This window comes from Embiotoca jacksoni, unplaced genomic scaffold (genome assembly GCF_022577435.1).
Source record: "Embiotoca jacksoni isolate LCO1_2020_lvr unplaced genomic scaffold, fEmbJac1.0.p SCAF_11, whole genome shotgun sequence".
Classification (NCBI taxonomy): domain Eukaryota; kingdom Metazoa; phylum Chordata; class Actinopteri; family Embiotocidae; genus Embiotoca; species Embiotoca jacksoni.
The window spans coordinates 17843721-17858400 of record NW_027185241.1 but is presented as its reverse complement, the minus strand read 5'-3'; the positions used below and the strand labels follow the sequence as shown (position 1 = coordinate 17858400).

The window sequence follows — 14680 nt, the reverse complement described above, 5'->3', positions numbered from 1 at the left end:
TGACACACCAGACAGATAAAAATACTCAAACAACATCAGCTCCCAGAGAGTTTAAAGCAAACGGCGTCGTGCTGAAGTGTACGCGAGCAGAAACATCTACTCAGCAGCCCACTTGTGCTCGCCAGCGTCTGTTCATGCATGCCCACGTATGTGCATGCATCTACTGCACACAAGTGTAAGCTGCATAGTGTGTGTGTGTGTGTGTGTGTGTGTGCGTGCGTGCGTGCGTGCGTGCGTGCGTGCGTGCGTGCGTGTGTGTGCGTGTGTGTGTGCGTGTGTGTGTGTACCTGTCAGGTGAGTAGTTATCTTCAGACACACTGTGGTGCTCCACTCTAGTGGAGGAGCTGTACTGAGAAGGCCTAAGGTCAAAGGCTGGGTCCAGACTTCTGCTGTGTGACAGAAGCGGACGGCATCACCCCTCATGTTGTTTAGACACCACAGACTGCCCCCTACTGTTCAAGGTGTCACATGGCCTCCTGTTTAACTGAGGCATAAAATGTTACAGCAAGTAATGCTACATATTACATAGAGGTGATGTGGACTCAGAGCGAGTACAGCAGCTCTTGGTGCTCCAACCAAATTGATGACTAATTTCAGAGTAAGCTAAAATAGTATCCCTTTCAACTGAGCAACTAAAGTTTGTCACATTTTTGTGGGTTCCCAAGCAAGGAAGTTAAGACATCCTTCTTCAATTGTTCAAAAATAAAAACTGATGGTGTAAAATACATCAGAATTACATGAACATAACCATAATAAATGGATCACCCTTCGGGTGTCCTGAGTGATGGTTACCTGGAGGGTGGGGGGACGCTGGGAGAGCGTGACCGCGCCCGGTTTATATCAGACGACCGAGAGCAGTGGTTAGACGACATGACCTGCTCAGGGACAGACAACGTGGAGCTCTGGAAGTCTCTGCCATTCGTCCGGTAGTCTGTGAAGAGAAGGATGGACGTAGAGAAGTAGGGATGGAGGGACGAGATCATGAGGGAGAGGGGGTTTGGTTATTTAACTGTGTGCTGCTGGTTTATTGTAAATTACATGAGGAAATTCTGCATTTATTTAACTTGACAACATCTCTGAGCGAGTGAAATAGCTGATTCTGTGTACCTGGTTAATGAAAAGTGATCCAGTTTGATCACATTCTGTCATAACTTCGAGGAAAGAGACCAAACTTTCTCAAACTTATGCTAAATGCCATTCTGCACAGGTGATAGATTCCCTATTTTCAATATGCTGAGTCTCTACATTCCGAAAATGAGGACTAGGTTTCAACAAAAGTTCAATTCATCTGCTGTGTTAACATTGTGCATTAAACATGAAAATAGCCTTTAAAAAATCTGAAACATTATAATGAATTTTCTCTGCTAGACTGATTAGTCCATTGAACTTGAAAGAGTTCATTAACCGATAATCAGACGTGGCTAGCAGTCATGGTTAAGGTCAATGCTTAGCACTATTAAAGTTGATTGATATTCAATAGAGTGTATAGCACATTAAAATGAGTTAAAGAAAAGCCTGAATTAAAAGTTGGAAAAGAAGGAAAGGGAGGAGAAATTGGAGGTAATGATAAAGAAATGTTGACCTTCACCTAAGTAAGTCTGACATATTAATATGATGAGATTTCCTTTTTGATTGGCGGTAGCTATGTGCAGTAGATGGAATAATTCTATAAAAATATTTTAAGTTAAATGATCCATCTTGCTTGCAACATTTCTAATAGCACATTTAATTTTGTACTTTTACCATTCTTCTATTAATTTTAATAAACAAAAGCTAGGAACAAAAAGAAATGAGCAATAGATCTTCTTTACAATGGTTCAAAAACATTTGCCATTTCTAAATAGCAGCTCCAACACTGAGCTTCCTGCAGCGGAGCAATCAACTTCCATGCAGAGCCAAATTAAATCTATTCTTCCTCTTCACATGCTGCTTCACGCATGAGTACAGCCTGCCAGTTAAGCACATATAAAGAGGAGAAACCTTTGCTGACAATTAATGGCATTCAACAAGAAGAATCGGCTGCATCAGGGAAGCAGTAGGAACCAGGACTGACAGTTAAAGCAATGTTAAATGTACTGTGTAAATGTTGAAAATTAAAAGAGAAAATTCTATGAGTCTAATTGTAAGGTCAATTTATGAACCTATACAGTAACCATTACTGCGCCCTTCACTAATAACATGCCTGCTGTACCGTGTGAACCAGACAATTAACATCCTGCCAGTTTGTGTTTGTATAGTAAAAGATTTCAAAACACTGTTTTTCTTTCCCTTTTGAAAGTAAGTGTGTGACAGCAGATTAATGCAAAGACTCAGGATAAGATGTGATGGAGTAAAAAGAAGCGCACAACCAGGAGGGGTTTTCCCTCCACTGTGAAAGAAGTGAGGTGGACTGGCATTGTGAGGCAGCGAGGGGCTGATGAGAATGTTAAAGAGGCTGAAGGAGGATTTCCCTCAGCAATAGTATCATCAGCAAGTCCAAGCTGATGCTCTTTTCTTTTCTTCTGTAGGACTGTCTGTCTCTCCGGCAGCCAGTTTTTGCTCCAGTAACTGAATCTATTCTCTTCTCATAATGTATATTGTCTCTGTTTCTCGTACTCGTTCCCTCTCTTCTTCTCTGTGGCTGAAATCTGCTAACAGAGATGGGAAAACTCGCCACATGCTAAGAAACGGTGCAGGCAGCTGTTTCCATCATGCATTTTAACGAGGTCAGCACATTTTCTGTGGTCTTCAAATGACAGAATAAGAGGAATGACACTGGCTTGACAATAGCAAAGTACCCACTACTTAGCAACACAAAACCAAAGGAAGCCATTTTTTTTTTTTATTTCATACAGCTTTACTACTTTCTTCAGCATTGTTTTCTTATGGTTAATATTTCATGTTGGCAAATTTAAAGTACTTTTCGGTCTTTCTTTCTGGCTGTCGTCTTCGCTGTCTCTTTGGCTGGTAGCTGCTCTGACTCTCCTCCTCTGATGTGCAGCATGGGCGCCCTGCCTGAGCCTCAGTGAGAGCAGCAGAACAGCAGCGAGCAGTGCAGAGGCAGACAAAAGCTCGCTGCTTCCCTCACTGTGCTGCTGCTGATGGGCTGCATCATTTTACCCTGCTAATATCAGATATAATTGTGATTGTAAGCTGCCCAGATCGTAAATTATATGAGTGAGGTTAGCTAAGTTTATGATCATTTTAGTTTCATTCAAAAAAAATGATAATGTAGGATGGTGAGACACCTATTAAACACTGAAAACTGTTTTGTCACTTTCCCTCCAGATTCCCTTAAATTGTACAACAATTTACTCAGAAGCATTGATAAGTCTTGGACTGCATGTTAATATGACCTGTTTCTTTACCTGTTATTACCCCAACACCATCTTCACAATCGTAGTCTGAGATCTCGCTGTCACTTATCCTCTGGGATCCTTTCAGATAAAGAGACAGAGAGAAAGAGAGTTAGAAGTTATTTTCATTCCCTTGTTCATTTATTTAGCCAGATTTTATTATTATATATAATATTATTAATATTTTACCCCCCTGGTCTGACTGTAATCTGCATTGGTTTAAGTGAAGGCTCCAACTGAAACAAATCATGCTGCATTTCACCGCTCGACTCCGACAAAAAAAGCAGCTCTTTCTTCATCTGAACTGTGGCACTTTCAAATGGCACATTCAATCATCCAATGCACATGTGAAGGTGGCGGAATGAGAGGAGTGATATGGATTCACAGCCCCCCCCCCCCCCCCCCCCCCCCCCACACACACACACACACACACACACACACACACACACACACACACACACACCGCCTTCACTGTTCAGTCAACTTAAATCAAATGGACAAGTGTGCTTTTTTAGAAATGACAAGTGCTGCACTCTGGCAGTGCCACTCCCAACCTCTCGTCTTAGTTGGCTGAAAACTTTTTACAGCTGTCAGCTCTTTCACCTCACACTAACACAAACGGCCAGAAAATCGTCCTGGTGGGGGAGCAAGCAAGTCATGAGTGTCTACAAGAAGCAGGACAGTGAAGCAGACCAGCGTAACACCGACTACTGAACTGTCATCTAAAGCATGTTAACTCCCATCCATCCACTCTGGGGGGTTGCATAGGATAAAGTAATGTTTAATGCATAAACATAATCAAAGTGTTATATTTTTTTTTTCAGTTTTAAATATACCACTTATGCTTTGTAAGATTAAGATAATAAGTAAATAATAATAAACTATCACATAAGCAACCGTCATCTATTATCCTCCGATTTCAGGAAGATATTCACACTCAGGACACACAAACACAAGCAAAGCAGAATGGGGTATAAAAAGTGCCAACAGCATTTTGTGCAATTGTAAAAATGAAAATATTCAAAACAGGACAAACAACAAAGAATATACATGACAGAGGAAAAGCAGGTGATCATATTCAAATGATATCATGTTTGCCAGGGCTATCAGAAAGCCTGGGTTTTTACAACATCACTTTAGGGTCGAATGCAGTACTGCAGGAGGTGGTTGTGGGGTCGGGGTTGTGAAACAGTTCACAGGTGAACACACAGAGAAGGAAGGAGAGACCACTGTGTCCGAAATCTCTGCTTTCCCGCAGCGTGCACACGTCTGCTACCCTGTGTGAATTTCAAACGAGCGGTCCGAAAATGTACACCAGCTCCCCACATTGAAATCCATGTTGAGCAGCAGAGACATGCTGTGTTCATGGAAAGAAGAGGGAGGAGAATCAGGGCACAAGGATGCATCTTTAAAGAGGACAGGAGAACACTCAAATGCTCCGGAGTGCAGCCATGTGCAGGGACCTTTACCTGAGTTGTATGAATATGAGCCTTTGTCTGTAAAAGCAGAAGCAGTAATTTTGATGTGGCATGGATAACAAAAACAAAACAAGCAGAAACTATAACGGCTGTTAAAGCTTTAATAAAGTAAAGCAGAAACAGAAAGGCAACGGGTGAAACGACGCGGTTCCTCGTTTGGAAATGAAAATAGTTATATTACAGATCGTTTTATCATCGTTATCATATGTAACTTAATGCTGAACATTTCATTTTGTTTAGTGTTATTAGCATTTGACACAAATTTATTTGTATGACAGCACACGTTATTTTAGGTACAAAAGAAAAAGCCAAACTCATCACTGAGGTATCAAGACCCTGAAAATACTTGTATTGCACTGCGTATCTGTCAAACACTACACGCAAGAAAATCAACTGCAGATATTTCATATCTCTTTGCATTAGAGTGCGTTTTTTTTTTTTTTTATCCCTACAGGTTTTATACTTTCTGACTCTCTACTGTCAATTTCAGCAGGTTTTCCGATACATGTCGCTGACGGAGGTGTTACTTACTCTGCAGCCTCCGCGTTGGACTCTCTCCGTGGAGCTGCCTGCGCTGTGCGTTCGGGGAGGCACGTGGGAGTGGGATGGAGGACACGTCGTGTGTTTGTAGCTTGTACCAGTGAGGCTCATCGTCAAGAAGAGCCGTCTCCAGCTCAATCAGGATCTGGTGAAGGGGAAAAGGCTTCGGTAACGTCGGTAGCTTTTATCTGTGACTTCAGTGAAGCAATTGCAGCAACGTGCATCTCGCACATGTGCCACAACATTCATAGAGTGTGTAAATCCCAACATCTTCTTTCTGTTTACATATTGCAACAGGTTTATACAGAAATTAAAAACAACAAAAGTACCCTGTCCATGCTGGACAAGGGCCAGACCACCAGACGCCTTCTGTTGGGCAACAGCTCTGTGAAGGGCCTGACCCGATTCAACAGGATAAGCTGAGATGCTGTCAGTGAGTGTCCCAGATGGGTGCGGTTTGGTTTTCTTACCTCTCCCAGGAATTCGCTCTCCTCCTCCCTCACCCTGGCTTGGTCCCACAAGGTGATCTCCAGCATGCGTTCCCGAAACTCCCGCCGGTGCACCGGCGAATACATAAAGGTCTGGTTCCATTTGGGCTCTAAGGATTTCTTTACTGTTTTTGTTCTCCTCTTGCTTTTGTCGCTGGAGGAACAATAATTCAAACTGTTTTTATTTACAACCATGATAGGTAAGAGCCACGAATACAACAGATCAAAAACACGACACAGCACAGAGCACAGCATCAGAGCATGCCCATGAGGAGGGTGATGGCGTGGTGATTGTACTATCTCCATCTAAATATCCACTTCCTCATCAGTGCATGAGGAAAAACTGCTTAACAAGATGCAAATCTACTCCTAACAACCAACCATGTAATCAGATACACCCACAGATACTCATACAGCCTCTCCAGATGATAATGGAAAAAAGCTATTGATGTTTTCCAAATGACATACTTCGGTACACGAGGGAAAAGTGTTCTTCCATGTTAGGACTTGTGTAGTACTTGAATTTTGACCAAGTAATGTTGTTTCAAATCGCACACCGGCATTCTGAACTGACCGGAAATGACCTCAGCATGTGAACACATCACCCACCAAAGTATCTGCAGCTTAAATTATTTTACCCAGAAATGTATGCGTTATTGTGTCTGTTTAACAGACACAATAACACACACTGATGGCTTCTATACAGCAGCAGAAGTGCAAAGAAAAAAACATCTTTTGTGTTCAGGAACAGCTGCAGCTTCCTCAGACGTCTTAATTTGAAAATTCTTTATGTCGGTAGAACCGCTCCTTCCTCTACGTACTCAAGATGGCGACCGTTTAGGGTGGAAAGCGTCCAGCGTTTCACACTTCTCTTTTGGACCAAGTGAGTGCATCATCCTGGTGCTTGTAGAGCACTGCATGCTTCTGTACTTGACAGTGTGAACGCACTGATGCACTCAAGAGTGAGTGTTAGTACATTATTTGGAACACAGCACCAGACAGGTGACCCTGTGCATCACATCAATGCTCCCGAAACTAGCACATTAAAACATAATCTACTTTCAAAAAATGATTATCAGTCCACTCTGTTCACTAAAGTTTGTGTGTCCCAGTGAATGAAATGTACAGACATAACAAAAGAAGATGAAATAAACACATGAAATCATGGTAACTGTTTCTTCTCTTACCTTCTGTCAGGGAGGAAGTAGATTTTGACGTAAGGGTTCCTGGGCCGGCCGTCTTCCCTGGCTGGCAGGTCTTTGGCGCCCAGGATGGTGACGATTAGCTGATGGCCCACTTTGTCGTACCACAGTTTGACCTGCGGGGGCAGAGCAGAGACAGCCTGCTGAGAGACAGCTCAGGGCCCAAGACGAATTAAAACACACCGAGGGAATAATGCAGGAGAAGACAGCTTCATCAAGTCAGAGGGGAAGTTTCTGCATCTATGTCGTCTTTTAATGGGTTTACGTCCCATTTCTATTTTAACGTGCAGTTTTTGACCTCAGTGTGGTGTCTTCTCCTGTATTCACCCTCCAGGAAAATATGTTTAGCTGGTAAAATGATGTCGGGTCACATGCTTGGAGGGACAGTTTTTCAAAGCTTTACAGGTCATTAAAATGTGGAATTTACTATATCAGTGTTAATATGGTGTGACAATGCTAAACATGTCAAGACCCTCCTTTAATGAATGTAATGTGTTGTGCTTCTTCATATACCATATCTGTATGCATTGTGTTTCTTTTTTCTTTTATGTCAAAGTTTTTTTTTTGTATTTATTTGTTTATGTTTATTATTCCCTCTGCAGTGATGAATAAAGTTTATTACAATTTAAATAAATGCAATTAGCCTTAGTGTCATTTCACCTAACATTGTCTGAAGTGAAATAATAGGGGCAACATGCTCTAACATTAACAATGTGCTCCGTCTACAAGTGATGATGTTCTGAGTAATAATGTTCTCTAAGATATTCAATGGGGATCAATATGGAGAAATCAATCATGCTGTTGCGAGAGGAATCAAAGACGGGTCACGCTGAAACGGAAGTATGGACTCCAGCAGAAGACACTTAGAAGAAGGAAAAAAAAGTCCAACTGAAGTCTTAAAGAAATTACATGAAATGAGAAGTAAAACTTCTAAGTTCTTGTCCATACTTCATCACACATATGATGATGGAAAGGGACCTGCACTGTTTAAGACTAACAGCTACACATGCAGCAATGCAAGAGAGAACATTCAAGACAAGTCAGTCGACCTGATAGAGGCAGAAACGGACAGCACGAGGGTAATGGGCAAACAAATTGTACCAGGAATCTGTAAACTGATAGCCCACCAAAATACCAGATACTGCAAAACATGAATATACTCTCATGAAAACTGTGATTGTATAAAAATTTAAAATTTTTTTTTTAAAAAACTGCAATAAGTGTATCCTATTCTGTGTGCTAATATATGTGATCCAATAGTAAACTAGTCAAATTCAGTTCCCTTTACAATTTGTCCAATCAAGTATGTAATAGCTGAAACATATTTAAATAAGAATACACACATTAATACACAGATATAAAACCTAATCATTCCCCTCAATTCTAACTCAGTAGTGTGTGTTTGAATTTGAAAACCCACAGTGTGAATCTTTGCAGACATCTGCATATGAATAATGTTCCCTATTGGTTAGACCACATAGCAGAGTTTCTCTTTAACAAAACAACATAACCATGAGATAAATAACCAAAGTTTTAAGCAGGCATAATAACCCTCTGGCGAACTAATTTAAGAATTCAGATTTACACAAAGTGATTCGACTGCATGGTCATAAAACAAAAAGCACAAAAAAAGACAGACTGATATTAAAGATGACAGACTAAAAGAGGGAAACCTTCCAGCCTCTGAGGCTTTGCTCTGTTTGAACTTCTTATTAGTTACTTGGGAGGTACAATTTGCTTATTCGTTAACTGTCATCCGGAAGGGAAAATGCAATTTGGCTTTGGCTTCCCAAACAGGACGTGGAACTTGGTATCTTTTCACTGCAACATGAAACCACACAGCCATCAGCTGTGATCTGCTAATTAGCATCACTTCAACTCGCACATGGAGGAGTCCTTCTGTGGATGTGTGGAGGGTTCGAGTTATTGAGGCCAGGCTTCATGTCACACTGAGGCAGAACAAATCCAAGTCCTTTGTCCTAGAAAAAAATTACAGAGACACCCTCCTGCATTGCCCGAGAGAAAATCCAAAAAGTGACTACACAACACAGGTTCAATCACTGCAGTCCAAAAAACTAGGCAATGGAAGAGTGTCTCTTAAAATGTGTTGGATTAGTTGAGCATGCACTACTTGGGAGTAATGATGTGAATGGGTTAAAATGAGTAAGAGGAATTGTTATCATAACAGTGATACCAAGAACTCAAATAGAAGAAAATGACACAATGCACTGCACGGAGAGGAAACTTGAAGCTGCCATTTCCCCGGGAATGCATTTTCCAAAGTATGGAAACAGAAAAAAAAAGGCCAGTCAACAGTCAATGAGAAAAAACCAAACAGAGTTTGTGCCCTTCAGACAGGGCCCATTACCTGGACCCTAGGGGCAAAAGGCGTTGTTCTTCTACTAAGGCTTTGGCTCTGGATAAGCAAAATTAAAGAGCAAAACAAAAAAGAAAAAAAAAGAAAATGCAATAAAACCAAAACCCCACAACACAAAAACTCACAATACAACAGGAAGTTTGCAGTTGGAAGATTTAGGCCAGCTGGTTCATTCTTGTTTCCTTGTATCACCTTTCATTTGTATCTTATATTCTATTTCTGCCTCATCGCAGATTAACTGTCCCTGTGCTTCTCTGCTTTGTTCTGCATCGGCCCTTTCAGCAAATTATCAATGGCTCGCATTTCTATCTGTCTGTCTTCCTTGGACCTTTTCTCCTCCGCTTCAAAGCTTGCGTCACAGTGACGTTAAACACGGTTGTTATCCACAGACACGATTTGAAGACTGCTCCAAAAATATCATACAGACAGCTCTTTACTGTGTAGAATTATTCATCAGGCACTGAGGGTCCTCTGAGGTTTATTTTTCAGTGGTTATTAGTTTTGGATCACAGAAATATAGAACATAGGTATCTGGGTGAGAAAAGATTTAACTGGCTGCGGAGATTCTTTTTTTTTTGTTTTATGACTGACAGGATGCACTTGTATTACACAATGTATTATATGTGTCAGTGTGGGGCAGATTGATATTCAAACCCTGTGTCAGTCAAACCCAACAATTCCTCATAAATACAGAGAAGAAACATGTCCTGGAGCTCTCACTCAGCTGTTTCCCATGTGGATCCTAAATCTGAGAGTTGATTTATCTCCTGCTTTAATGTAGCCCTTTACCCGTTTACCCCAGGAGGGTTTTTATACCAGATAATGGACAACACACAACGTAACCTGATCTACAGCCCTGTGCTGAGTTGGTGAAGGGCCAGCTAAACAGGCTGAGAGATAGATGCAGAGCCTGGAACTCCTGACAATGGTTTGGAGATTAAAGTCATAATTTGGGTTGCAGAATGAATACACAATGTGAATATTATACACACTATCCCATTTCATTCAGTGGTCAGAGTACTCTAACACTCCAGTCCCTCTACAGGATTATTATGTAGCACTATATGTCAAGTTGAGGTCACTTACTGAGAGCTGTCCTGACAGGTACTGGGGTGCGTCCCTCAGCATGCTGGGACTCATGGGGGACGTGACGGAGATGGACGGGCGATCCATCTTCTGAGACTCAAAAGAACTTGAACCTGACAGGGCACAGACAAAACGGTTAAGATTATCTCGTGGTTATGTTGGTTTTAGTTTGTAGTCTCAGTGACACGAGGGGCGGAAACAGGAGAGAGAAGACGACACAGACAACACGAGAGACACAAAGGGGACAAGAAATGTTGTCATGAAAACGACAGAAACAGAAAGAGGCAGAGGGGGAAAAAAACAACTCCTGCAGACGTTTCCTTCACTTGATGTTTTTAGGATGATGAATAGAATAAAATCTGCTGGACTCACTTGATTCCAGTTGTGCATGTGTGCTGTCTGGTATCCTTGGAATATCTCTGAAAAAAGAAAAAGAGAGAATAAATGTGAGTGTGTGAGACAGAAGAGAAGGAGGGGATGGAGAGGATCAATTTGAGCTAATGCTGAATGCACTGTGCTATAATGACCATAAGCACCGCATTAGTCTTCATTCAGCCAACAGCTCCCTCAGCAGCACAAAGCAGGTCAGCTATAGGAATTGACAAAGCAAAGGTGCTGCTGTTTTTTTCCATACAATTTCCTCTTCACAAACAGTTGGAGTACGAGCGAGGCGGCAGGTGCGTCATTCGGTCCCATACGAGGCCAGAGACGAGGGAGCCGGAGGGAAGGAGGAACAGATGTTGACTAAACAAGTCGGCGCCGCTCCTTCTCAAACACATTCTGTGAGGACACAACTCCTCCAAGATTCCCCTTTTCAAGTGTCTGTATTATACAGTTTAAACACAAAGTTGCTCTGAGTCACAAAAGCAGTGACGTTGAGGCAGTGAGCGTAAAGACATCAGAACTGGAAGGGCTTCAGAGAAAAATGTGAATGGAAGATTAAGATAATTAAAGTAGGCACAATCTGATGCATATCTCTTCCTATAATTAGTTTGAATTTGGGACATGCATGTTGTACATGAATGTTTACTAGAGTATTATTTTTTAAAATGTGAATCTTTGTTCAGATTGACTGAATCACATCTGAAAATATTCTAAGTCTTTTTTTTTATCACTCATTTCACTGCACGGCCGATTCATTTTTACGTCATCTTATTATTAATTTAAACCTGTATGTGTTGCAAATCAAACACTATATTTGGCTGCTTGGCAAAAGTGTAACATTTAACTTGATTGATAAAATAATTGAGTTGATTAATCAAGCAGGTAGATGCTCTGGACAGATCCTAGTCTCTCATGGCTTTACAGTATTTGTTACGTATTAAAAAATCCTACTTTGAAACCGAAGTTGGCAAATAGATTGAGTAGTCTGCTTCATTATGGTATATTATGTATTATTATACATTGTATTATATATTTGATTTAATATTTAAAAAAAGTGATACAAATCCAGCACAAATTCCACCTAGTTACCGTCAACAAGGTTGTTTGTGCTTATTGTCAGGGAAACAGTGGGGTGGATGGTGTTTGTGTGATGCTGACGGTGAGCTCTCACCTTATAGGCCGTGAGACCACCAGTTCCACCTGCGGCTCAGGCTTAGATTCTAATATGATATTGTAAACTTCTTTAAATGTGGCTCCTTGTAAAAGCTTCCCGTTCCACTCCAGCACCTGGTCACCTGCGAAAAAACACCAGAGACACTGAATGTCATCTTTTATGCTTGTGCTGTTTGTGTTGGCATATTATGAAATATACACATCATAATACTCTTTGGGGAAGGATGAAATTCAACAAATCCACGAGTTAAATTTCTATAAAAAGGTTTGTGTGTGTTTTTAATACCTGGTCTGAGGTGTCCAACAGTGTCTGCTAGACTTCCTTTCCTCACTTTAGTGATGAAAGCACAAAGTCTACCAGATTCTGTCATCTTGCCTCCCACCACCTGTAGAAGCAGAGAGGGGACTGGATTAGCCCAGCGATACATTTGTACAGCTAAACTTCAGCTCTGTTCTCATAACTGCAGGTTTAATGCACCACATTAAGTCTCCGTGGCATTGCCTAAAAAGATGTAACATGAGCACTGCAGCTTAAAAAAGAAGACAGGTTTGTTTTTCTCAAACTATTCTGTGGATGTCACGGCTTTAGCTCTTGCCTGCGAGGTATGAATCTACAATAAAAGCATTGCAAGGAGAGGGTCAATGGTAAAAGTGCATCTCTGTCTTTTAAAGAAATATGTCCAGGGCTGTGGTCTCCTCCCCAGAGACACACTCTGTAACAGTGCAGGGCCGTGGGCTAGAGCTGTACAGTCCTGAGCTGATGTACTCCGCTCAGCATACATTGGCATCATACAAATAAAAATCCCTCTTAATGGCAGCTGAATGCCAACATACAAAGGAGCTTAGGGGAGTCTGCTAAATGAAATGGCTTTATGTAACAGACAGGAGCTGGAGAGGGAGGCTTGCAGAGGAGAAGGGAGAGAGAGAGAGAGAGATGGACAGTGAGGGTGAGGCTGGCAGCCTCACTGATGGACTGACTGGCTGGATTGCCGAGCTGGCTGGCTGCTGCTGAGCGGACAGAAATGCACAGAAGCACTGAGCAGACACAAACATGCCATTTCAGGAGGCTCATTCAATCAGTAATGATTTTTCCCCATCTTGCAGCTCTCGGTTTATCTATTTTTTCTCCTCATGGCCCACCAGGCTCTTCTGGACTTAGGCTGCTCTGCTATTTGTTTTTTAACAGTGTGCACCACCTACAGATGCAACTGAAAAGTGAAGCGGAAAATCGACAACAACAAAAAAGCCGATGCTTTCACAACAAAGTGACGACAGTGAAACAAATAACTGATAAAAGGTTTGACATTATAAGAGTAAGTCCCATACAGAAGGCGATACTGAAAAGAATGTAAATATGTATAAGACTGTGATGGTATAAAGAATAAACACTGAAACAGCAAAAACAAATACTTCAATTGTCAAACGTGGGCAGTGTGTGACTTGTTTTCTCTGAGCAGCTGAATGCAGTTCATTAAAGTAGTTCAGTGTGAGTGAGTTCAGAAAATTATACAGCCTAATATCAAACGCTGCTCATTAATATTCATCTGGGATATAATCAAGCCTCTAATGAATATTAATACTGAGTAGTACAGTGATGTAATCAATAATTGGAAGCCAAATGCAGTGAGTCAAACACAAGAGAGGCCACGCAATCACTGACTTCACAGCTACATGTTAGCATAGATGTCCGTAACCAACACAGATGGTCCCGTCACATTTTCACAGAATTCCTTAATATGATGGGGCTTTTAAGTGAAACCTATTACTCACACATTTTGTGTCAATGTGATAGATGTGCATATTTTAAGATGCTATTTTGGGAGTAGAATGATAGCAATTACAGCAAGGATAACAGTGTGTGTGCGTGTGTGTGTGTGTGTGTGTGTGTGTGTGTGTGTGTGTGTGTGTGTGTGTGTGTGTGTGTGTGTGTGTGTGTGGATCCTACCTGCAGACACACAGGTAGACGGAAATATAAACTCACCTTCAGACCAAGCAGAGCTCCTGAGTCCCGAGGCACGCTTCCATCTTTCATGCGCTTGTTGAGCAAAATACGCCCTATTAGGCGATCCCCATCTTTGGACGTCTGCCACGTCACCGGGTGCTACAAGGTCAGAGCAACAACACACCTTTTGTTTAACAACTCATCCACTTGAATTTGATCACTTCAGACCAAAGCAGACAACTGTCTACAGTGAAAGGGGACATCAGGGTAGCACCGTATTACTTCACTTGGGGAACAAAGTTCACACAAACTCTGCTCAATTATTCAGACTGCTTTGGTGTTTGGATAGAAGAGTGCTCAGTCATTTTCATTCAGAATGGTGTCATATTATCTGTTATGCTACTGCTGGTGGAAAAAAAAAAGTATATATAACAATTTTAAAGACAAAATACATCTCATCAATAGTCTAAAGTACTATTTCCAGAGCTTGTGTGAACCTGCCAGTGAGAGGGTGAAGTGAGCTACATGCAACGCCCCATGCAGAGTAAAGCAAGCAGCCCCAACACTCCTCCTCAAACCAGCTCTTCAAACAGGAGCAGGAAGACCGGAGTCTCGCTCCGGTGCTTCACTACACACAAACATACAACCACCAGAAAAAAAGGGGGTGAAAAGTAA

At 41.6% G+C, this 14680-nt stretch overlaps 1 protein-coding gene across 13 annotated transcripts in view; it reads right to left on the bottom strand.

Moving 5' to 3' along the window:
- Positions 1-14680, bottom strand: part of rims2a (regulating synaptic membrane exocytosis 2a) — a 141557-nt gene that overhangs the window by 47738 nt on the left and 79139 nt on the right. For 10 of the 13 annotated variants that reach the window (XM_069143431.1, XM_069143432.1, XM_069143434.1 and 7 more), the window contains 11 exons: positions 14045-14164; positions 12350-12449; positions 12062-12185; positions 10879-10925; positions 10507-10619; positions 7029-7159; positions 5824-5995; positions 5345-5498; positions 3348-3416; positions 793-931; positions 288-389 (listed from right to left, as the gene is read on the bottom strand). In XM_069143431.1, the coding sequence (XP_068999532.1) occupies positions 288-389; positions 793-931; positions 3348-3416; positions 5345-5498; positions 5824-5995; positions 7029-7159; positions 10507-10619; positions 10879-10925; positions 12062-12185; positions 12350-12449; positions 14045-14164 (1271 nt within the window). Of the gene's footprint in view, positions 1-287; positions 390-792; positions 932-3347; positions 3417-5344; positions 5499-5823; positions 5996-7028; positions 7160-9411; positions 9460-10506; positions 10620-10878; positions 10926-12061; positions 12186-12349; positions 12450-14044; positions 14165-14680 lie in introns of all 13 variants that reach the window. The other 3 variants (XM_069143429.1, XM_069143443.1, XM_069143441.1) reach the window with 1 other exon arrangement.